This window comes from Apostichopus japonicus, chromosome 11 (assembly GCF_037975245.1).
Source record: "Apostichopus japonicus isolate 1M-3 chromosome 11, ASM3797524v1, whole genome shotgun sequence".
Lineage (NCBI taxonomy): Eukaryota > Metazoa > Echinodermata > Holothuroidea > Aspidochirotida > Stichopodidae > Apostichopus > Apostichopus japonicus.
In genome coordinates this window covers 2,753,157-2,776,450 of record NC_092571.1, presented here as the reverse complement: position 1 = coordinate 2,776,450, position 23,294 = coordinate 2,753,157, and the positions used below count along the sequence as shown (strand labels likewise).

The following is a 23,294-nucleotide window of genomic DNA, read 5'->3' as shown; positions in this document are numbered from 1 at the left end:
CAGGGATTTTTGTAACACTCTAAATGGGTATCTCTTCCATTTAATTGTTAATAGAAGGAAGTGAACACAAAACCACCGTTGCCACAGATATAAACAAGTGAACTACATGTCTTCAAGCATTTACCAGTCCAATGGGTTATAAATTATAAAGAGACCGTATCAGCTAATGGGTCAAAAGGATGTATGAATCATGCCATTTCACACCTGAGTACCAGCCTACCAGGTCTATATCGTGTTATCCTTTAACACTCAGACATAAGGACCACGAATACAGCTCTGGCTTTAGAGTCAAAGCAAACAGAGATTTTTTATTTTATGACGTATATATATACGTTTTGCCTTGTCGTTTATGGCTTTCACATGAATCTGCCCTTTTCAGAGTTCTGTAAGCTCGCACAATGGTCTGTTTTGTGGATCAACAGTACTGACTTGTTCTTGCACAGTATACAATATATCCGGGACGCATAGAGTACAGTGACACAGAATTGTAAAGGTGTACCCATGCAGTCTCCACAGAGCGTTTTAGCCTCATATGTGTAATACATAAAGTAATAAACACACGCATTGTTTTTAAAGACAATTACATAGGCATCCGAGGTCAATATTGTCTTAAAGCAGCTTTTTGAGTTGATTTAGGACAATACCAAATTTCTTTGTATTAAATTCCTTAAACCATTTATCGTTCATATTGCTTAATTTACTCGAAATAAGCCTGAGAATTTATACTCCCCTTGGGCATAATCGTTGCCCAGAGTTCACTGGTTCAAATTTACGTTCTAGCTATCAATTTCTTTGTTCTTTTCATTGTCTAATTTCTTTGTTCTTTTCCATTGTCTAAATTTCTTTGCTCGTTTTCATTGTGTAAAATCAGTTTCCATCATTCATTGCATACTTACATAACATATATAAATATATGTATATTTGTTGTTGTTGTTGTTGTCTGATTGGCAGCAAACGTAGAAATTGTCGAGGTTGAATATAAAATTGTCAACACTCGTGACGTAACGATATCCTTTGATTCTATTCTATGAGCAATCGATACATTCATCTGTAATTCACACATTCAATCTTCTCTGTTTTCTTGACAGGTACGTATTGTCAAAAGTCGCTGACGACCGCCCGTTCGATATTGATGGTGTGGATGTGTTTGTGGAGTCATCGCAGACACCATTTCCGGTGGATACACCAACTTACGCCTTAGCGAGAAGGAACTTGTTTATTAGAGGTAAATCAATATGATCCTTTAAAAAGTGGCATTTAATTGGAGTTGACTTCCGAAGCATTTTTTTTACGCCATCTATAGCCGTTGATATCGATAAAAAAAAAAATTTCCATAACAGCTGTGCAGATTACTATAGCAGTACTTAAGTGCAGTTTATTTTGTCTTTTAAGTGGTAAACAGAAAGTAAAACTTTCATGCAGATTGTTTTATTTTCCCGCTGTGTGGGCGACACTTTGCATTGAGTAGTCCTTATCTTATGTTATCGGTAGATTTCATCATAATAATAACAATCATTTAAAATGCGCCGGATAATACGTCAAACAGACGCTCATTCTGTATTGAAAAATCAGTGGGCATGGGAAAAGCAAGGAACAGACAAAGATAAAATAAACAACGCTCAAAGTCAGTTTAGAAGTCATTTAGTTCTAGAAACAGATGAGCTTTCTGAGTCAACTTGAAGGACACAATTAGAACAGGAGAGAGCTTGATGATCCAGTTGATGTTGTTCACGTAACAGTTGATTGTAAGATTACGGAAGATTACCGAAGAAAAGGCTCCATTTTGAACCATAATGATCTAAGCTGTGTGTGCCTCCCAGTTTTACATAAGAACAGATTAATTACCTAGCCTATTAGGGGTGATCTTATGTTCTGTTATAACTCTTCCATTAATTTCATTTATAATTACATCCCATGCGACCAGAAAAAAAGTCAATAATAAAAAAACCGATTCATGTGCATGTTAATACAGGCATGTTATATGTTCATGGGTTGTTGCATTTGCAGAATTGCACTGAAATATCAAATTTTCTATATTCTTACTACAATCGACACTGGAAATGTACAGTTGTCCGCTAGCCTAAAGGAATAAAGCCAAACTTTCAAGTTCAGGTCTGGGCGGAGTAGTACAGTTTAATGGCAAGTCTATACAAAGGTTTCACCATGCTAATATTATACAAGGTTATTACTGTATAATGAAAACATTACAAGGCAAATGAAGGGAAAGTAAAGAAGATTTTCTTAGTCCTTTGCTGAAGCCACAAGAAAGTTTTCTGTTGCAATTAATGAACTCCAAGCTAGTGGAAAGGGTGAGCAAAGCTCTATTAAATAAAGCTTCTGAAAACTTATAGACCTGTTCAAAATAGTCACAATTGCATCTTTGTGCAACTATATGACTACCATGGAGTGACCCTTAAAACCAGTGTACATAGCATATCCCCCAATAGTAGTATCGCATATCCCTTGATATTATTAAAACATATCCTTGCATAGTACTATAGAGTATCACTCAATGCTAGTGTAGAGTATCCCACAATTCTAATGTAGCATATCCCCTTGCAATACTAATGTAGCATATCCCTCTATGGAATTGAAGCATACTATATATCCTTCCATACTACTATAGTGTCAAAGCATATATCCATCATTGTTAGTAGAACATATCCTTCCATAGTACTGTAGAGTAGGCCTATCCCTCAATTCCAGTGAAGCATATCCTCAATACTAATGTAGCATATCCCTCTATAGAAGTGAAGCATACTATATCCTTCAATAATATTAGTGTCAAAGCATATATCCATCATTGTAATAGTAGAACATATCCTTCCATAGAACTATAGAGTATCCCTCAATTCTAGTGGAGCATATCCTCAATACTAATGTTGCATATCCCTCTATAGAAGTGAAGCATACTATATCCTTCAATAATATTAGTGTCAAAGCATATATCCATCATTGTAATGGTAGAACATATCCTTCCATAGAACTATAGAGTATCCCTCAATTCTAGTGGAGCATATCCCCAATACTAATGTGGCATATCCCTCTATAGTAGTGAAGCAGTTCTATATATCCTTCAATAATACTAGTGTCAAAGCACATCCCTCAATGTTTGTAAACCATATCCCCCCAAAATACAGTAGAGGATCCCTCAACACTAGTGTTCAGTATTCCTCAGTATACTACTGTATCATATCCCTCAATTGTTATATAGTGTTCAGCCTAGTCTACCAGGGGATATGATCATTCAGTTTGTTTCCACTTAGTAGAGCAACCGGAGCAATATAGTCTCACACTCTTTACCATGACTTCTACAGACCTGTGCACCTGTCTGACCATGTATAAAGAGTCAATCACTAACACACACTTAACTGACTTACTGTACTAATAGATGTATTAACTCCAGTGAGATATTTACCAGCTCACATCGATTCACTAGACATGTATATGAACTCCACAGTTAGTTATGACTTAGATGGACCTGTCTCCTACTACTACTTTAAAACATTTTTTTACTTTTGGATATTTAAGAAAGATGAATTTTTGCAACCGTTGGTATAAACTGTCATGTTTTCGCAGCGAACAAAGAAGCCCAGACACAAGAACCAGCGAACCAGTCAACGCCAAACAGCAGAAAGACGACAGCGGAAGAGAGCAGCTCTCCCGCTTACAGGCCGAACAATTCTATGGCGGATATAGATGAAATAAATGTAAGTTTCTCCTACTTCTACTCCTATACATGTACATTTAGCATATTGAACACATAATAGCTATGAAAGTGATAAACAGGGACGAAATTACAGTTGAGCATTAACATGTATAATTAATATATATTGATATGTATAATTAATAAAGTACATAACAATATAATAGATGGGTCTTTCCTACTTTGATATGCCCTAACCTTGCCACTCACCAGGGATGGGAATGTTTATATACATCATATGTCACAGTGCTTTCTAAATTACCTGCACTTTTTATACGTTATAATCAACGCAAATTTTGAACACAATAAAGCCAAGGTTGCTATATCGACTATAACATAATGAATTCCATATATCCCTGATTCTATTTCTATATGATAGTTAAATAAGTGTCAGTGAGTGAGCTCAGGGTCATGCATTGATTAATGTCAGAAAAAGGAGGACACATAAAAATGTGAAATAAATTGAAGATTTCCTCTCCATTTTTCAGACTGGAGGAACACGTCGAAAAGACCTGAGTCAGTTCTTAGGGGTCAACAACCCATCGAAACCGCCAGGAAATAATCGCAGGCTGTCGGTTCCAGGAGTACAAAAGGTATGACTTTCCATCTCTTTCTTCTCTTCCATTTCTTCGTTTAACAAGATGAACCGCGCTATCATGTGATGTCTAGAAAGTATCTTCTGATTTAGCTAAACTCGATTGCCTCCTTAGCAAAATTGCTGAAATTTTTCTGAATCTTTAGGCGAAACCCACATCCTCTTAGCATTTATAATCGCAAAGATATGAATTTTTCCAAATTTTGGGGACATTTTGTAAATTATGTATCTGGCAACAGTAGAAAGGATGAATATCATCAAGGCACTTTCAGCTGGAAAAGAAAATTGTGTTTTCTCTTTAATTCGCCAGTCATTTATCCACAAAGCAAATAAGAGCATTTCTAGCCACAAAAAAAAATTACATTTTGATGAAATTATAGATTCCATTTTCAAAATCTAATTCTTATTCTAGGTGTTGAAAAATAAAGATCTTTGACAGCTAATCAAACATTCTTAATGTATCAGGTTCCAATGATAATTCAACAAGAGGATTATAATTAGCCTAAGTTAGCTTTTGATGAGCATCAGAGACTTATTACTGTGAACTAATTTCCTGGATTAGTCTGAAGATTTAGCCAGTCAAAATAGGTTACATTTAATCAATCATTCTCTCATATTAAGGGCAAGACATTGAGCTGGGGTTTTCAACTAGCATTGTGAAATATTTCACTTTTCCAATGTTACACAAGTTTCACATGATTTGTCACCAGAAAATCCTTTTAAAACAGAAACCATGGACTATGTGGAATTTTTGGTTATTCAGATCCTGGATTATCCAGATCTGATATCCAATCGTTAGTAAATTTAGATAGAAGATTCCAAATTTGCTGTGTTAGACTATGTTCTGGTGAACAATTTCCAATATGACATGGGGAAAAGTTTTCTGCAATACATTATCTTAAAAGAGTTTTTTTTTTTAACTGATGTTTTTTTTTTTTTATCTCAGTCTGTAGTGAAATGTAATCTAGTTCAAAATTTGGAGACTGCGAAGTACATCACTATCTTCAATGACCCACACATAGAACGTTTACTTCTGCGATCAAAAATAATTATTTGCAAAGGTTTTCGTTTTATTATTGCTAACCATCCTGCTCCACCCTCTTTTCATGTTTATTTTGCTTTCTCGAAAGCAATTTGAACAAGGCTAATACTTTGGCAAGGTCAGGCAGTGGATCATTGACAACGTTATTAGTCCAATCTTGATATCACTTCCTTGTTAATCTTTCACTCTATATTTCTAACGTACATTAGAGTATGTTGACACGTGTTGGTTGTATATCCAGGGCAATGGTGTCCATAGGTCATTGAAAAACAAAAACTATTTCTGGGACAATTTATAGCAATCCAAAAATTAATAATCATAAGAAATGAAATCTATTAAAAAATTTGTTTACAGAAAAAGTATTAATTAGTTAAAATGACATGTAATAATAATATAGTGACATTTATATACCCTTAACTGGCTGGGTGTGTTTCCATGGTAACATCTCCCTGCTTCATAATTACCCAAGTCCAAAAATAAAATGTTTAGTATTTTTCACAACATAAAAGATGTTGCGACATATGCACGAAGCATCTGGAATGCACTTTGTTACTTTGCCAAATATATGGGAATATTTTAGCCTAGGTAGCATGGAGCCTTTCACTGCAGATGAAGCTGTGATTTCTTTCTTTCTATCATTAGTTTGAGTAAAGTTAATTTAATTGATGATTCTGGTATTAAACAAAAACTCCTAATGGATAGTGTACCGCCATCCAATGTAATACACTCGTTCACTTTTAAAAATGAATCTCCTTCGATATCTACTGAACTGGGATGCACTTTCTTCAATTTACAGAACGAGAAGTTTGACCCGAAAGCTTTCGCTCTGCAAGAGAAATTGGATCAATTTAGCATCCATGGGCTCAAACCCTTTCCAATAAGACTTCTTTCACTGGGTGATCGTGCCAGCAACCATGACGAGGAAATCTTTGAGTTGGTAAGTTCCCAACACTCGGAATGGTTCATCTGCATATTGGTGTGTTAGCCAGGCATGAAATATGGAGTGGATGGTCTTGTCTGTGGGAGCCGTTTTGGTATGTTAAAGAACGGGCCGTGATTAGTCTACCTGGCTGTTTGGTATATAAGACAGAAAAAGAGTGGTCCATAGCTGTTTGTCATATATGAGACAGAAAAATGAGTGGTCTCCATAGCTGTTTGGTATGTTAGACAGAAAATGAGTGGTCTACCCGGCTGTTTTGGTATATGTGGTAGAAAATGAGCGGTTGGTCCGCTCAGCTGTTTTGGTAAGGGTGATGTTGAAAGGGAATTTTGGAGGGCTATTTCCTACTCTGGTAAGTCTGTAAGGTTGGTAAGCCTGAGAAGTTTCATTGAATGATCTGCCATGCCAGACTTTTTAGTTAAGTCTTGTGGCTTTCTTTATTTATCTTCTTTTATGATTGTCATCTTTCATGAGGGTAGTCCTGCTCAGTGCAGAAGCAACAGACGACTTGGCGATTGATCCAAGTGTTTGAATTCTTAAAGTGATGGGTCCCCTTTCACAAACTTTCTCAGTCGAGTTCGTCTCTGTAGAGCGAGACAAATACATTCTCCTTTTGGACTTCCCGTGATGGTAATTCATCCAATAATCATTTTGCAAAATCAGTGCACCATTTTTTTTAGATTTTGTTTATATTTATAAATTTATTTTAATTTTTTTAATCCACTGTCATCATCGTTTATATATCGATTTGGCACTCTTCATATTATCCGATCTTCTTCCCAGGAGGAGTCGTGGAGGAAGATCGTCAAAGATGTCTCGTCCATGGATAAGAAAGAGCAAGATCAGATGGAGGCAATATGGGAAATTTTCAAGACAGAGAACAGATGTATCAAAAATCTAAGGATCATTATTGATGTGAGTATGAAGTTTCTTGTTTCTATTACGGTGTTGGTGTTGGAGGAGGGGGGAGGGAGGGGAGTGGTAGGAGGAGAGAGGGGTTGACAGGCAGATGAGACAAGAATTACGGTCGTTAAGTAGTCAGTACCAAGGAAACAAGGATAGGTACAAATCAAAGATACTTACATATTTATCTTGTGAAGTATTAGCATCTTGAAACACAGGGCTTGGAACTTGTTGTTCCAGAATCAGTGTTTGGAATATGATTCTGTAGCAAACATTAACTTCCTGTCAATCTGTATGTCTGTTTATCTTTGTCTATGTATCAGTCTGTCTGTGTACCCGCCTATCAACATATCCATCACTCTATTTATCATTCCGTCTCTCTCTCCATTAAGGTAGTATACGCCCATTAAAAGCCCCATTAACTAACACACTAAATCACAAAAGTAATGTGGTCTCTTAGTCTCGATAGAAGTTCTCACTAGCTAAACGCTACCCATCAATGGATAGCTGACAAGTTGGCCTTTCTTCATGGCACTATCAATTTTCCGTACCATGACGGTGCAGATTTTTTGCTATCAGAGCCCGAAGTTGTTGTCACTTGTAAAAAAAAACGCTTAACTCCGTAGTAACCAATTTTCGTACTCTGCCCCAGGGAGGCCTAAAGGGGTCTAAAATTGCCTCAATTGACCCATTTTCTGCACCACATGTACTTCCATTCATGCTCTTCAACATGCAGGCCACAAAAAAACTAGATCATGATTGATAACAGGTCAAAAAAGATGTTCTCCTACTGCTTTCTGGCACTTTTCCTGAAGGAGATCAATCGGGCGGATTGATATAGACTCTAATAGGAGTATGCCACATTAGGCTATCACCTATTTCATAAACTTCATTATGCATTGTTCAGTACCTTGTTAGATCCTGTTTAGTGTCCGGTTAGTAGTAGTATGTATGGAATGCAGGATCTTCTCTCACTGTGTGAAAGGTTTTTAATGGCTTCTGGATTAAGCAATCTTGCCAAGAAAATATTTTCTTATTCCAATTTGTTTTTGCACAGATTTATTATTTTGTGTTATTGTGTGTTTGTATTGTTTTTCCTTGGCAATGTGCGGTTTGTGGTTGATTGCAAATAATAAAATCATTTCCCCAGATGGATTAGCAGGAAGACATGTATAGCTAATCATATGCAAATAATAACCTGTAAATCATTTTAAAAAAATGGTACAACATTGGTGATATTACAATACTTTGTCATTTCCTGTGCAATGCTTTCAATTGCACGAAATGATTCATTCTAGTATGCAAACTACATGTAGTGGCTTGCATATTGTATCACATGTGTATTTCAGTCTTGTTTGTTCATTGTTGACTCAATTCTTACTTGGTTTCAATGGGGATTTGTTGCCATAAATATCCTTCAAAGTAGTATTGAAAGTTGCCAGTTTGCTTTTTAAAAATCATAGAAAATTGAGTCCTACTTACCTCTGGGTCTTTTCAACATGATATTTTAGTTTATATTTTAAAAATATTCAATTCAATTTTAAAATATTCATTTCTGATTTTAATCAGTTAATACTATCGATTTTAGATTTTTCCACAAAATTAAAATCTCAAAACAAAGACAATGTACTTGATAGGATATCAGCTTGTCAACATTCATTTTCAAATATGTTAACATATATTTTCAAAAATATGTGAAAGGTTACTGGGTGACAAAACGTTGAGAAGGGAACCATTTCGATAACTACTAGGCTGCTTTCTTATGCAGCCAATAGCTTGCATTTTGTTGATAAAAATCCTAGCAATGGCGTCTTTCTAGTTCTGGAATTCTCAGAATTTTTGGTAAAACTATAAACCAATTTGCAGGAAACTGCTGTCACAAGATACCCTTGTTTTGATATTTTCAGTCTTCTGTAAGTTAGCGTCTAAACTTTCGTTTCCAGTTCTGTACGGAGCCATAGACTGCAGCATATAAACTAAAAGTCTGAAAAGATGATTTTTTTTTTTGGTATCGATAGAACCCTCAAGTGTCCGCGGGAGTGATTTGTTTTTAAAGTTTAGCAATTAGCCCTTGACTGTACTGTTTTTGTCAACAGGATCATGTAAAATTTTACCGAAACACTCTGTTAATAGATAATTTGAAGGTTTTGTCAATATGGATGACAGATGAAAGGAAGTATGGTTGTTATTGTTACAGTCTGGTCACTGAAGAAAAAGGTGTTATTTTATTTTTGTGTGTGTTTTTTTACGGATGGAAACTTAATTGCTTCAATGTTTGACCATCGTCTCTACGTGACTGTACTAATACTAGAGGCCTTCTGAGGATATGTATTTACGTAGTGAAAGTTTAAAAAGATATGCATAATAGTTTAAATATAGAATTGAATGATTGTTGAGCAAAGACAAGAGTCAATGTTTAATTTCAAGCATGGCTTACAGATTAACCCAGCTCTGGTCGTTAAAATCAAATCATGTCTTAAAAAGTGTTTGCCAGTTAAACATTTTGTATCGTCGTCATCCGTGGGCATATCGAGTTTTCACCTGGAATAATTCCTTCATTTATCCCTGCAGAGCTCAAAGTTTGGCTCCACCAAATGTGCAACAATTCTTCAGACTTGCTTGCATTTTTATATGAAATTTTGTTACAACTGGTATAAAGCAAATCTATATAATTGGCTGGAAAGGCATTCAAACCGGTCAACCCTCAGGGTTTCAAGCTCTGCCCTCTAATCTAGCAACTGAACTATTTTGACCTGTGGTTGGCGGCAAAAAGAGCAATTACGCAAATTTCAGTCTGTTCTATTTAACTCCCGTTCCCCCTCCCCCACCCTCCTCTCTCTTTTACCTATAGTGCCCAACTCATATATAATATCCTTAGAATGACATGACCATGCCATTTTAATATAATTTTGCAATAAATATTTGACTTTGGTAGAGGGAGAAGGGAATGTTTGTCTTTTATGGGAATTGAAATATGGAGGCTGCCATTGTGAGGCCACCTTGGAACATTATGCTGTTTTTGATTGTAATGTAATGTATTGTAATTTTTCTTTCTTTATTTATTTCATTTTCTTTTCTTTTCTTTTCCCCATGTAGCTCTATATGTGTACATTGCTGAATCTTCAAGCCTCATCTCTCCTGAATGGTGTAAGTGATACTCATTTTGAAATCTTGACCAATTAATGAATTTAAAAATATTAAAAAAAATTAAAAAATGGAAACTTACCGTGTACCTGCCCTTTTCATAGCTGAAACGCTCGCTAAGCTTTTGGCTCTTGTAAAAATTTAATTGATTATGAAAGCAGATCAAACCAAACACTTAATTTCGTTAATGACAAAACAAACCCCAGGAAAGTTCTCTGAATGGTAAACGGGAAGATAAAATTATATCTTTTTCTTTCCGTCTGAACCCTTTCAGATCCAGTCAGAAAAGATATTTGCCAACATCATAGAAATAGAGAAACTACACATCACCTTTTGGAAAGACTACATTATGAAGAACCTGAAGAAACTCAGAACGGAGAAGAAACCTCTGAATGCAGATGACATCTATGTCACGTTCAAAGACGTAAGCATATATGCTATATATATGGAGTCGATAGCTGTATATACTGAGTGTTCAAAGCTGTATAATGAGTACTAGAAATCTCTCTATATCAAGTCCTGTCCAGGTTCATAAGGAGTTTCTTGAACTGTAGTATTCCATCAGATTGTGTAACGAGAAGCTGACATCTTTGTAACGTTTAAAGACATAAGCGTGCTATATATATGGAGTCTATAGCTGTATATACTGAGTGTTCAAAGCTGTATAATGAGTACTAGAAATCTCTCTATATCAAGTCCTGTCCAGGTTCATAAGGAGTTTCTTGAACTGTAGTATTCCATCAGATTGTGTAACGAGAAGCTGTGTATAGAAGGCTTGCATTTGATTAATAACAAGTCACATATGGAGTGTGTGATAGCAAGTGTAATAGCTATGCATGTACAGCTCACATGCAAGTTTTGTTAGTGTACAGCTAGGAAGCTCTGCATTGAATTTACTAGTAAATGGTGTATCAAGTCAGACATAAGCTATTTATTAGGTTCCATCAGACAGAGCATATTGAGTTCACTAGTAATTTGTTAGAGGTGTTTGAAGTGTACTATGAAGCTATGTATTGAGTTTTTTGAGTCAGTTTATGAAGTATTTACATATAAGCTGTGTATGAAGTTGTGTATTGAGTTATCTTGTGATAACAAGCTGGATGCTAACTTTCATCAGGCCTTATGTGAACTACTTCCAAGGTGCATGTTAAGTGTATTAGCAAGCTATTTAGTAGAATACTAGCAAATTCTGTATCGAGAAAAGCTGTGTATATAGCGCCATCAGTCAGGATATGTATTATTAACATGTAATCTGTGTGTAAAGTGTATGACGTAGCTGTGTATTCAGTATATGAAGCTATTGTGTGTCCGGCGATATCAAGTTTCTACGGTTTTTACCCTCTCAATAAGTGTAATAATTTCCTTTTTTCCTGCTAGTTCACAACTCTCTTTACACCATACTTCAAATTCTGTCCGGAAGAGGGCCACTGCTTGGAGCTTGTCCGAACCTTGACAGACGAGCCTTTATTTAAACAGTATCTAACGGTGAGTAATTTATGCATATATAATTATGTAAGTTAATAATTGTGCCAGATCGGACCAATCATTTAGTTCCATTGACCAGTATAACTTATTGCTTTGGTCCACTTTGGTTTTATGCCCCCTTCTTTTCAAGAATTCAATTTCTCCCTGTCCTTACCCTACCCCCCCCCTCTCTCTTTCACATTTCACCTCACATCTCTCTTGCATTACTATGACAATATTGTCTTCTGTTCAGTGATGACCACAGTGTTCTCCTGTATGGTAATGTGATTCATTTTAAAGTGTTTGTGAGTCGATTTTTAATTGGTATATGTTCTTTTCATAACAAATTACAAACACACACACAAATTATAGCTTTTCCACCATTGGTATGAACAATGATCATGAAGTAGACTCGATAGCCTCCTACCCCCCCCCTCCCTCCTCACCCTAACTGTTGAACTTTGCAAATACCCATGTAATACAAATGGTTTCTGCTGTGTTGCCAAAGTGACAGTTTGACTCACTACTCCATTTTTTTTTGGTTTATCGGTGTAAATTTAAACGTTCTACATTTTCATCCAACAGTGGTGCGAAAAGCGAAGAGATTCGGAGAGAAAGAAGCTCTCTGACCTTCTGGTGTATCCTATGCAAAGATTGACCAAGTATCCTCTCCTTTTGTCTGCTGTTGCCAAGAAAACGGTAGACGAGAGGATGAAAATAGATATTCAAGCCAGAGTAAGAAAGAACTTTTATCTCATCATGTTGTTATCAATTTCATTTGACTGAAATCGTTTTGAAGTTGGAAACTCCATTTTGATGACCGAGGATAATTGGGTGGACTTTAGGCACAAGACAGTTAAAAAGATATAAAAATTGCATTCAGTCCAGGTTTTGTTTCTATACTAAGTTTAGTATATTTTTGGAAATGGTGCTTTGGTAAAGGTTTATCAGTTAAAGTGACTGGACTATGTAGTCTAATAAACAAACCAATAGCTCAGTTTCTCTGATGCAATACAAATTTGTTGAAGACAAAATGGTACTGAATGTCATCCAAGCCTGCTCTGTTGTCTATATGTGAAGTTAAAAGAATATGTTTTAGGTTGAGTTATACTAGAGTTATGCTTGCATAAATATCATATCAAAACTAAATTTCTGCCTAAAGTCAATTCTTGAAACAGTTCTATCTATTGTGTACGGCATGTGAGTGAATTGTGATTTATTAAAGTGAAATTTGTCAATTCCGTTGTGAGAAGAAGCTGTTCTTTAAAGTTACGAAAGAACAACACATGGGTTCATTAGTTAGTATACCTTTCAATATACTTTCAAACTTGATGTTGACACACCGACAGATAGCAGAACCTTAACAAGTAAAAATAGTCAAAGTATTTACATGTCAAGTCAATAAAACTGAATTCATTGGCAAAAGTTTGAGAACTGAACTGAATCTTGAATACTTTGCTGTTTGGTGAGAAAAAAAAAGGTTTGAGGGTTCTTTATGTGATGATGGCAAAGTATCTTGAGTGACAGTTGATGGATTTGATAATGTTGTCAACCAAGTGTAAACAACTCTGGGACTTATCTTACAACAGAATTGTAAGCCTCTGGCCCTTGCATAAAGTTTCATGCCTCCTGGATCATATTCAGTCATGGGGATTTAGGATTTCCCCTCCCTCCCCCTCCCTAGCCAACCCTGCCCCTCTCCCACCCTCTAAATTGTGTGCACATCTGATCCAGTGAATGAGAGAACTATTTGGTAAAGTCCATCACTCAAATCTGTTGCGTTAATCTTGAGCTGGATTCTATCTTTACTCTCTTGTTATGTCTTCATAGGCTGACGAAGTGGACCACTTTATTAGGAGAATCAACCACGAGGTGACCAGACATCAGGAACAGTGTAAGCTAGATAATGCACTAGCTAGAATAGAAGGCTACGAAGGGATTCACATCCCTAGCGGCTGCGAAGAGCTTTCCAGGGTAAGAACGGATGTTAAAGTATGCACTGTTTGCTGATTTATATCGTTTCATTTACCTCATTTTTGACCTCTGTTTCTATTGATCCTGTATCATTCTGTTTGAAGATTTGCACTTTTTGATTCATGGATCTAATATACTTAAGGGTTTCTTGTCTTTCACCTGAAATTTTACAATCTAATGATTAATGCTTGCCAGATTCAACCGTAGCTTAGGATATGCTTGGCCTAATTGGTGCACAACTATTTGGAAAAAAAGTGACTTTGTCCAGGTGGTATAAATCGGTTGTCACATTAATGCGCACAAACTGAACATATTATTGTGTGATTGCACTTTTGGATAAAATGTTACCAAATGTGTAACAATATCAATGCAATAGGCTGACAATATTGAACATTATTGACAAATATTCAATATATTATATATTTTCAATATTCAATATATTTAATATTGACAAATAGTCTTCAACATGATAGCTAGATGTAAACTGTCCCTTGTATAAATGTTATCCTTCCTATAGTTGTAAATTTGCATAAAAGTACTTTTTTATTCAATGAACCACATTTGACCTTGATTTTTGTTAGCTAACCGAAGAGTACTCCAGTTTGGATCTCAGTGTTGGGATGCCGTTCGCTAAGACCCAGCAGTGCAGGTGGTTACTCTACGAGGGTCCCATGAAAATTCGCGACCAGGAAAGCAAGGTGAGGGAAGTGGGCGGTGACTGCATGGAACTCCATCTTTGGTGACATATTTTGAACATTAATAGTCCCATTGGGAGTTGGCTGTGTAAACCCAAACACAAAAAAACTGTACAACAATATACACACAATACAGAGTATTACTGCAATCAAACATTTTATGACAACCTGTTATTGATTTATCATTCTTGTGTTGTTATTGTTGTCGTTGTTGTAATACTTTATTTATTTAAGAGTTCTTTTCACATCAAGAACAGGAAACATTGCCTGTAATGTTTCCTACATTTATACTTCACGATTTGGATCCGGACGAAAACGAAACTATTTTTGCAACAAATTGCTTACAACATGCTTTCATTAAAAAATGATGATGTAATATTTTGATGGTCATTTTGGTGATAATATTTTATGTCATTGTCATATTTTTGTCATTCTTTTTATAGAATTGGGGGGGAGGGAGGTTTACACCCATAGCAGTGGTCTAATTCTTCCCTGGCATGCCCCAACTTCCCCCCCCCCATCTTTTTGTGCACGCAATTGGTATTGGTGAAAATTATGCAAGTTGGCCATTTGAGGAAATGTGTCTGTTTAAAAACTACAATCAAAGGCAATTTCCTTGAACTTTGATAATGATAAAATTATTACCAAAATATGGCGCCAAGAATAATAAGATGTATGAGATAAGGATGCACTTTCTTGTTGCACAAGCATATTAATGAATAAGGTAACATTGAAGTTGTATATCTCGGGAACTCGGCAAGTTATTTTGCCATGTGTACCGGTATATATCATTTTGGTGATATTATTTTATGTAAATTGTCATATTTTAATTATGTTGTACTTACGCACTGAAAATGAAATTGTTAAGTTGTGTTTAAAGGGTCTTTTCTCAAAAATTTTTAGAATCGAAATAGAATAGAATAGAAATTTTTATATAGAAATCCGACCTGGCCCTGCTATCAGCAGTGTATTTGAATGGTCTACTACAACAGCTGCATCCATGGACTGATCCTTAAATAGCTAAACGATAAATCTTGTTGCTTCCTCTCTGAACCTAGTTTGATGTCTATGTCTTTCTGTTTACGGATGCGGTCGTCTTCACCAAGCCAAAGAAGGATAAATTCAAAGTCATAAAACCTCCGATGAGAATAGACAGAATCAATGTCCAGGAGTTGAAAGATAAGAGTAAGTTCATTTGTATTATATACATTGCAGCAATGTAACATGCATCCCATTGTCCTTTCTATCATACATGGTAGCAATCAGTCATCTATCCATCCATCCTATCCATTCAATCATGCCACCAAATACATTCAATCATCCATCCATCCTATTGTCAATCATCCACCCCCATCATCCACCCCATCCTCATGTCAATGTTTCAATCCTTTATTATCCATTCCGTCCATCCATCACCAAAATCCATCCCATCCACCCCCTCCTACCCAACATCAATCTTTCAACCCTATCATCCACTACATTATCCAACCCCCTCATCCATTTCAATCTGCTTGTTAATCTTTTAATCCTTTATCATCGATTCCCTCTCATCCCCATTATCTTCCCCCTCATTCATCCCTATCGTCCACCCCAATCCCATTACCACCCACCCCATTTCTAACATCAATCTATCATCCATCCCATCCACATTCATCCATGATCCCCCCCCCCCAACCCCTATCATCTCCCAAGCCATGCCCATCATCTCCAATCCTACCAGCCACCCCATCAACCATCCCGATCATTATTGCACCCTGCAACCTATCCTTATTTTCAAATTACTTTTTCTCAGGTGGCTTTGCTGCAGTGTGTGTCAATGATTATGGATTAGCAAGTTACGGTTTTATAGCAACGACTGAAAAGGATACTCTACAAAAATGGTTGGAGAGGATCTCTAAAGCAAAGGTATGAAAACACTTCTTATTGAAGTCACTATTACCGACCTTGCAAAATTGTTCATTTAGTCGGCAAAAAGTCAGGTTTTATGTTTAAATTTAGATAAAGTTCAAACATGATGTTCAAACATGTTCAATAATGTTCAAACATAAAGTTCAAAGGAACATTGTATGTGGTACTAATTAATTAGTAAACAGTGATAATATAAAGTGATATTATCAATATTTGTTTACTATTATAATATATATATATGAAATAAATAATGTACTGCTGCAAGGAAAATGAATATGAGGTTCACTTATTGTCATTCATAAATATATGTGAGCCATTGGGGGTGGCATAAAAAGTTGTCATGTTAGACAATCAGTTTGCATACATACTTTATAAAAAGTGTTTGGGGTTAAAAACCAGTTTAAGGATTTGAAACCGACTGGTCTTTATACTTTAGCCAAAGCCATGCAGCTATTATGACACTACCAATATTGGTCGTTACTGCGGACGTATTGAAGATCCAGTCTAGTATTTCTGCACTATGTAATACTACTTCAAAAATCTTTGGAAAACAAATTGTAATAAACCAGCGTTTTAAGGCTAGAGCAATGAGTTTACACTGTTAATTATAGCTTGTTGTGTTGTGGAAGTAATTTAGGACCCATCAATGGGGCTTGTCATCACCAACGACCAACAAATTACACCTGTTGCCTATGTTTTGTTTGTGTTTTTTTTCTTTGTCAGGAGCTTTACAACTATGCATGTACAGAGGACACAGACGACTTTTTGGACAATGTATCCATCTCACAGAGCTCGGAACCAACAGACACATCCTCAGGCCTGAGTGTGGAAGTAGAGACACCCACTGGGTCCCCGACACCTAGCCCTCTACCTTCCCCCAAGACACCCCATAGACGGGTCACTACCTCCATGTTTGAGAATACTCCTACCTCCTTCCCAGATGCCTTAAAGGAGGAAGAGGCTGAAGAGGACAATCTGCAGCCAGTAAAAGAAGAAGCTGCCAAGGAGAATGGTGACCAAACGGAACCCCTAGCCAGGCCAGGAGGGTCCCCCCAGAGGAAGGTCCCTCCAGTGCCAATGCCAAGAACTTTCAGTGAGGGCGACAGCAAGAGAACGCCACCACCCATATCCCCTAAACCCACTCTACCGAAGTCCTTTAACCTAGGAGTCGTTCATGAGAGATCCGAGAGAGGCTCCTACCATAGCACGAAATACGAACAGACGACAGCGGCTCAGACCATCATGGCGTACGACTCCGACGACGACGAGATTTGTTCCGATCCGCCCTCGTCTAACGACCCCTACATCAATCCAGACGCCCATAGGATGGGCCGGTTCAAGAAGAACACACCCTCGCCGGCCAAGAGGCACGGTCAACACATTTCTCCCAACCATTCCCCGAACAGATACGTTTCGCCGGGCCAGCGGGATGTCTGTAAAGTCAACAACCACCAACTGCTGAAACAGTGCCACGTTAACGATGATGCATCAACCCTACTAACAGACAACAATCGTAACCATGGAGACAACTCATTGAATGGAAATGCTGCCATCATGTAAGTAACAAGACTGGTAAAATGTTCTTTTTATAGTAGGTTGAAAATGATCTGTAAGAATCACTTCAAATATAATACTTGCTGATCATACAGTACAGTCTGGAACCACTATTTGCTTCGTTCTGGGCTGTGCGGTTCTAATCTCTATTTTGCTAGTTCCATCAATAACGATAAATGGGACTTTCCGAGCAACTTACCACACAGTAGTATACCGGGCTATCCTCTGTGTTATGTTGGAAATTTCCTCTGAACAATGCCAAAGATTAAATACCAAAGCTATCATAAACTACCGATGAACTATGCTGCTATTTCGGGAAGATATTTTCCCAAGCATTCGCCATATGTATTTTTAGTCCTTGATTACACAGAAGTATTGGGTACAAGCTAAGAAGTAAATAATTATACCTCTCAGCAAAGTCCCATACAGAAGAAATGGTGTAACCTGTTTAAGTTAGTTAAAATGTAGGCAGTACGATTTTGCTTTCGTCCAGGTATATCGTAGAAGCTAAGATTGGAGACACCAATACCAATATGTAAACAAAATTTTTTGAATTGAGGCTACAGAATGATTGCAGGTACTGTTGGTATCTTAAAAAAATTCTTGCAATAACAAATAGTTCTACTAGTTCTGGAAAAAAGAAAAGAATAACCTTTTTAGCCCAGATCATGAAATACAACTCCAGACTGGCAATAATATGAAGCGCTTCTCAATATAATTAAAGGCATTGAAGACTCACCTCAAACCGCGTGCGACCATCTGAAAAAGTTAACTTTCTGTTGCTTGCAAGTGACGTTTTGTTTGTGTCGCTACAAAATGCAGACAGTAATGAAACGGCAAGTTATTTTCCACCCGCTTCCCTCCCCCCCCCCAATTCTTTTCATTATGCTAAGAACTGTGTGTTAAAATGTATCACAAAATCTGTATAATAACAATCAAAAATATCAAATCCTTTTATTCCTTGGTGTCTTTAGAAGCAGTTGGAGTTAGATGCTTTTGAAGAGGTAATTTGTGTATACTTGGCTCAGTTTGTGTGCCAGCTGCCAAATAAACTACTCTGCATATCTAGAGACTTGTAAAAATTTTACTGCAAAGCAGTATGTAATCCAGTTTTAACCTCTTCTCAAAATTTTAATAGGCGTGGTTGGGTAATTGTGCCAACTGTTCCTGTAACTTTGTTCTCTACCCTTTGAGCCACTTTGAGTCTATTTCTTGCCACTGGGTTGACAAAAACTATACAGGCCCCGTCTGGTGCATGTACTGCACTTCGGACACAATTTATGATTGTCCTACGCTCTCCTGGGACGAAATAGCAAACAATTGATACATTTCAACTGGCTTAGGGACGAGACACCTAGACACAGAATTAAGGTAAATAGAATCGCGAACAGGGAACAAAGAAGCAAGGAAAATCCTTCTCAAAATGTTAATAGGCGGGGTGGGTAATTGTGCCAACTGTTCCTGTAACTTTGTTCTCTGCCCATTGAGCCACCCGTCTATTTTTTGCCATTGGGTGGGTGAATACTCTATACAAACTGTAGGCAAGGGTCTCCCCTGGTGCAAGCACTGCACTTCGGACACGAGTCACGATCGTCCCAAGCCTAGCTCTCCCGGGACGAAACAGTGAACAATCAATACATTTTCACTGGGTTCGAGACGACATACTGAGATACCAAATTAAAGTACATTGAGTGTCAAACGGGGTAACAAAGGAAGAAGATATTGAAGCTAATAGAACTATTAGATTAAGAAAAAGAACTTAGCAATTTGCTTCATGTAAGCTAGGAGCAGGAGGCTTACAAGAGGCCAGAATCTTAACAAAATAATACGATGAAGGGAAAAGAGAGGTTGAAAATTTTCTAGAAAACACACTCAAAGGCTAGCGAAGGGAAAGAAAAAGAGTGATGGAAGTATGGAGGTAACATATAAATAAATTGTACACATAACTCATAAACTATATATGCGCAAATATAATGAGCAGGAAGGGCGGGAAAACTAGCATCGGATGTCACAGAACTACTACCCGTGTCCAAAACATGCTAAGCAAATAGGGATAAAGCGCTGTCCCAATTAAATGCTCCCGAAAACCCTTGCTGCAAAATAGGGAATATCTCTATATATATATATTGATGTAATGCATGCAGTTTGCTCTATATATGTTATGTTTGCATCCAGCTATAATAGTAATAATGTCTAAGCCATTGAGCTGAAAAAACAGCTGTAGTTTTATTTTATTTCCTGTTTGGAAATCTTTTATAAACAAACTTCTTATTAAACATCAGTTTTTGTTGCACACACCAGAGGCAAGTCATGGTAAGGATTTGTATCTGTGACTGTAACTATGATATCACTGAATATTTTGTTATACAAGTAGCTGTATCGCAGCCTCCCCCCCCCCAAAAAAAAAAAACAAATAAGGAAATAAAACATGCTAACCGAGACAATACTTTACTACACAGTTCACTCTGGAAGCAATGTATTTGAAAGTTACAACATAAAAATATTAATAAAATAAAACTGTTAGCAAACTGCTTATCCACTCAAGAGCCTGGGTAAGAGATTACAAATATGAATAATGTTGCAGAACTAGTCCACGTACAGTAGTTACCTTGGGGCAGTACAAAATATCTCACTTGCTGTTAGTGCAGAAGTGATCAGTGAAGTGATGGGAAGGAAGAGACAGAGGATGGATCTAGGGATAGGGGGGGGAGGTAGTTAGTAGGTTAGGTAGATAAAAGTGCATCAGTAGACTGGGGACAGGTAAGAGAGGAGCCAATTAAATTTATTAACTACTGGAAATATTGGGAAGTGAATGAACCGTAGTCATTGAGTGAGAACAGTCATCAAGCCTTTTAATTGAAAAAAATAATGAGAACTGTTCTGGATACCAAAGAAGCAGGGAAAATAAAACAAATTTTGAGAAAAGTAGGCAAGAAATTTTGTACTAGTTCTGGGAAAGCTACAAGTCAGATGTGCCCTCTTGAGGCAGAAAGTGTAAACAGTTCATGCTGTTTGATTTTGAAAGAAGCATTGCATACATGTGTTACATAGGTTCTACCTGTTCTTTTTTTGGGGGGGGGAGAAAGATGCAGTAACTTGGGAATACATATTATATTAAAGAACTTGAACTTTTAATTCTGCTGGTTGATCTCTTTTATAGTTCTTGCCTACGTTATGCTACTCTTCTATACTCACTGCCTTACAATGCTCTCTTTACCGTGCAATAAAATGTAGTTACAAAGGTACTTGCCATATAACAAGTCTACCTGCATTAGGCTGCATTTACTCTTTAGTACAGCTAGTAGCAGCTAGTTTACTTGCAAATAACTTATCTCTTGCACCTCAAAGTACTGTCACTCAAAAAATGATTTGTCCCATTAATTTTACAACAGATACTTGAATTCTCAAAAATTCTGTTTCCTTGCTGCACACAAGCTCTAGTACCCTACCACACTAACATCTAGCAGAGATACCTTAGCCTATCCTGCTTTGCAAATAAAAGTTAGGGAAATTATTATCATCACTAACTACTGTTACTAACTATCATCTAACACTTTTCACAAGAACACTTAATTTTTACCAGAGAAATGTATCTGATTTGAGTCTTTGCATAATTTTCTTATTTTTTTTTCTTCTTTATTTCTACAGAAGCCACTGCTGATTATTCATGGATTTGGACCCATGGTCACTGGCAAGGAACTACCGAAAGCCCGTCTGGTCGTATTTCTACAGAAGCCAATGCTGATTACATCCAGCTGGACCGAGCGAGGTCAAACGCAGATAGGCAAATATTTTGGAACACGGTTAGATTCTCCGGATGGAAGCTTGGCCGTACCAATTCTGAGCATGGAACATCAATTCTGAACATATGAAACATGAGATATGGAGACTTAACATACCCATGTTGATCCCAATGCTCAAAGCCTCAGTGTAGAACATAGGAGTTGCAGAAATCGACAGTGACATGTCCCAAAGCGAAAAAGATGCATAAATGCAGAGATGTCTTAATATTGGTAATATGTACAGCCAATGTTTGGCCAGTGTCTCCGACTTCCAAATACACAGATTACCGAGTACCGAGGATGCATAAATGTGGACAGTTATACACAGATCTATAATGTCCACATTAGCTACTTGACACTCCATTATTTTGAGACCGAGGATGTTTAATCATCACAACTGTTGCAGCCAACATAAGGGTATACCTTCAAAAATTTGGTAACAAACATTTGAAACCAAAAACATTTGCAGAGGCATATTAAGTAGACCTTGCATCATATGCATCCCTTAAATTATCTTCATGTTAACAATGAATTTTGAGACCTCAACTTTGATGAGGAAAATAGCTGTTAAGGGTGCTATGTATTAAAATAACGTGACTTATCGATGAGAAGAAGACAATAAAAAACTGCTGTCTCGCATACACTTAATGCAAAACCACATAGCATTGAAAAAGTGTAAACATTACAGAATTGAAATTTTGCATATATTATTTTTAACATTCCTTGGGAGAAGTCAAAAATTTTGGGAGTAATTCCACTGCAAAATTGTCTGTTCTATGTCGTCAAACATAAAACCAGTTTTGTTGTATTTATCATGCCAAAGTAGGATGCTGAAAAGGGGTGCAGCATCCTGCTACAAGGCTGCACGATATGTTGTGATCTGCAGTTTTACACAATAGGCACTGCAGGTCTGCAGAAAATAATCCCTGCGTTTGATATTGATTCATCCTCGTTGAGCTGGATTCTTGCAGCTGCTGCAGCCTCACAGTGCCTTAATTGATTATAATTAATTAATTGATTAGTTAATACATCAATTAATTAATTAATTAATTGATTAAAACATAGGGTCAGGTGTGTACTTTGGAATCTCCCGTAATTTCCTCCCTCCCCTTACCCTCCCACATTTTTTGGGGGACATGCATTATCCTCTTTGATAGATCAACGTAAATGTTATAAGAAGTATGAAGAAGAAGATGATACCACAAATACAATTATTATTCTGCAAGCGGATGGTTATGTTTGATCCATAAAAATGTTCCTTTTGGGATAATTAAAAGTTGGTTAAATTAAATTTACCTAGTGTAACAATCAGGTGGATTCATTTCATGGTGTTTACATAGGCACGCAGATAATTTAGTCTGTATGATATATTATGTTTATGAGGTTTTGTTATTGACTTGCCATCAAATTTTTGTTAGTTTTGAGAACAACTCTAATTTAATTCCATTCATTGTATTGCTGTATTTATTGACCTGAAATAACTGACGGCATGATTGATTATTTGATTAGGTCCTGTGGAAAAAGTAACTTGGGGCACCGGAGACAACTCTTGAGAAAATACTAACATAGCTTAATTTAAAAATATGT

The 23,294-nt window shown here is 36.8% G+C and overlaps 1 protein-coding gene across 11 annotated transcripts in view; it reads left to right on the top strand.

The window, feature by feature from the left end:
• The window catches only part of LOC139975840 (pleckstrin homology domain-containing family G member 5-like), a 157,228-nt gene extending 134,505 nt beyond the window's left edge, over positions 1-22,723 (top strand). For 10 of the 11 annotated variants that reach the window (XM_071984066.1, XM_071984070.1, XM_071984068.1 and 7 more), the window contains 16 exons: positions 1,089-1,225; positions 3,580-3,710; positions 4,195-4,299; positions 6,140-6,280; positions 7,067-7,198; positions 10,283-10,333; positions 10,605-10,754; positions 11,708-11,815; positions 12,380-12,529; positions 13,625-13,768; positions 14,350-14,466; positions 15,522-15,648; positions 16,256-16,368; positions 17,095-17,927; positions 18,900-18,929; positions 21,574-22,723. In XM_071984066.1, the coding sequence (XP_071840167.1) occupies positions 1,089-1,225; positions 3,580-3,710; positions 4,195-4,299; positions 6,140-6,280; positions 7,067-7,198; positions 10,283-10,333; positions 10,605-10,754; positions 11,708-11,815; positions 12,380-12,529; positions 13,625-13,768; positions 14,350-14,466; positions 15,522-15,648; positions 16,256-16,368; positions 17,095-17,927; positions 18,900-18,915 (2,455 nt within the window). In that variant the 3' untranslated portion in view covers positions 18,916-18,929; positions 21,574-22,723. The remainder of the gene's footprint in view (positions 1-1,088; positions 1,226-3,579; positions 3,711-4,194; positions 4,300-6,139; positions 6,281-7,066; positions 7,199-10,282; positions 10,334-10,604; positions 10,755-11,707; positions 11,816-12,379; positions 12,530-13,624; positions 13,769-14,349; positions 14,467-15,521; positions 15,649-16,255; positions 16,369-17,094; positions 17,928-18,899; positions 18,930-21,573) is intronic. The other variant, XM_071984067.1, reaches the window with a different exon arrangement.
• The last annotated feature ends 571 nt before the right edge of the window (positions 22,724-23,294 follow it).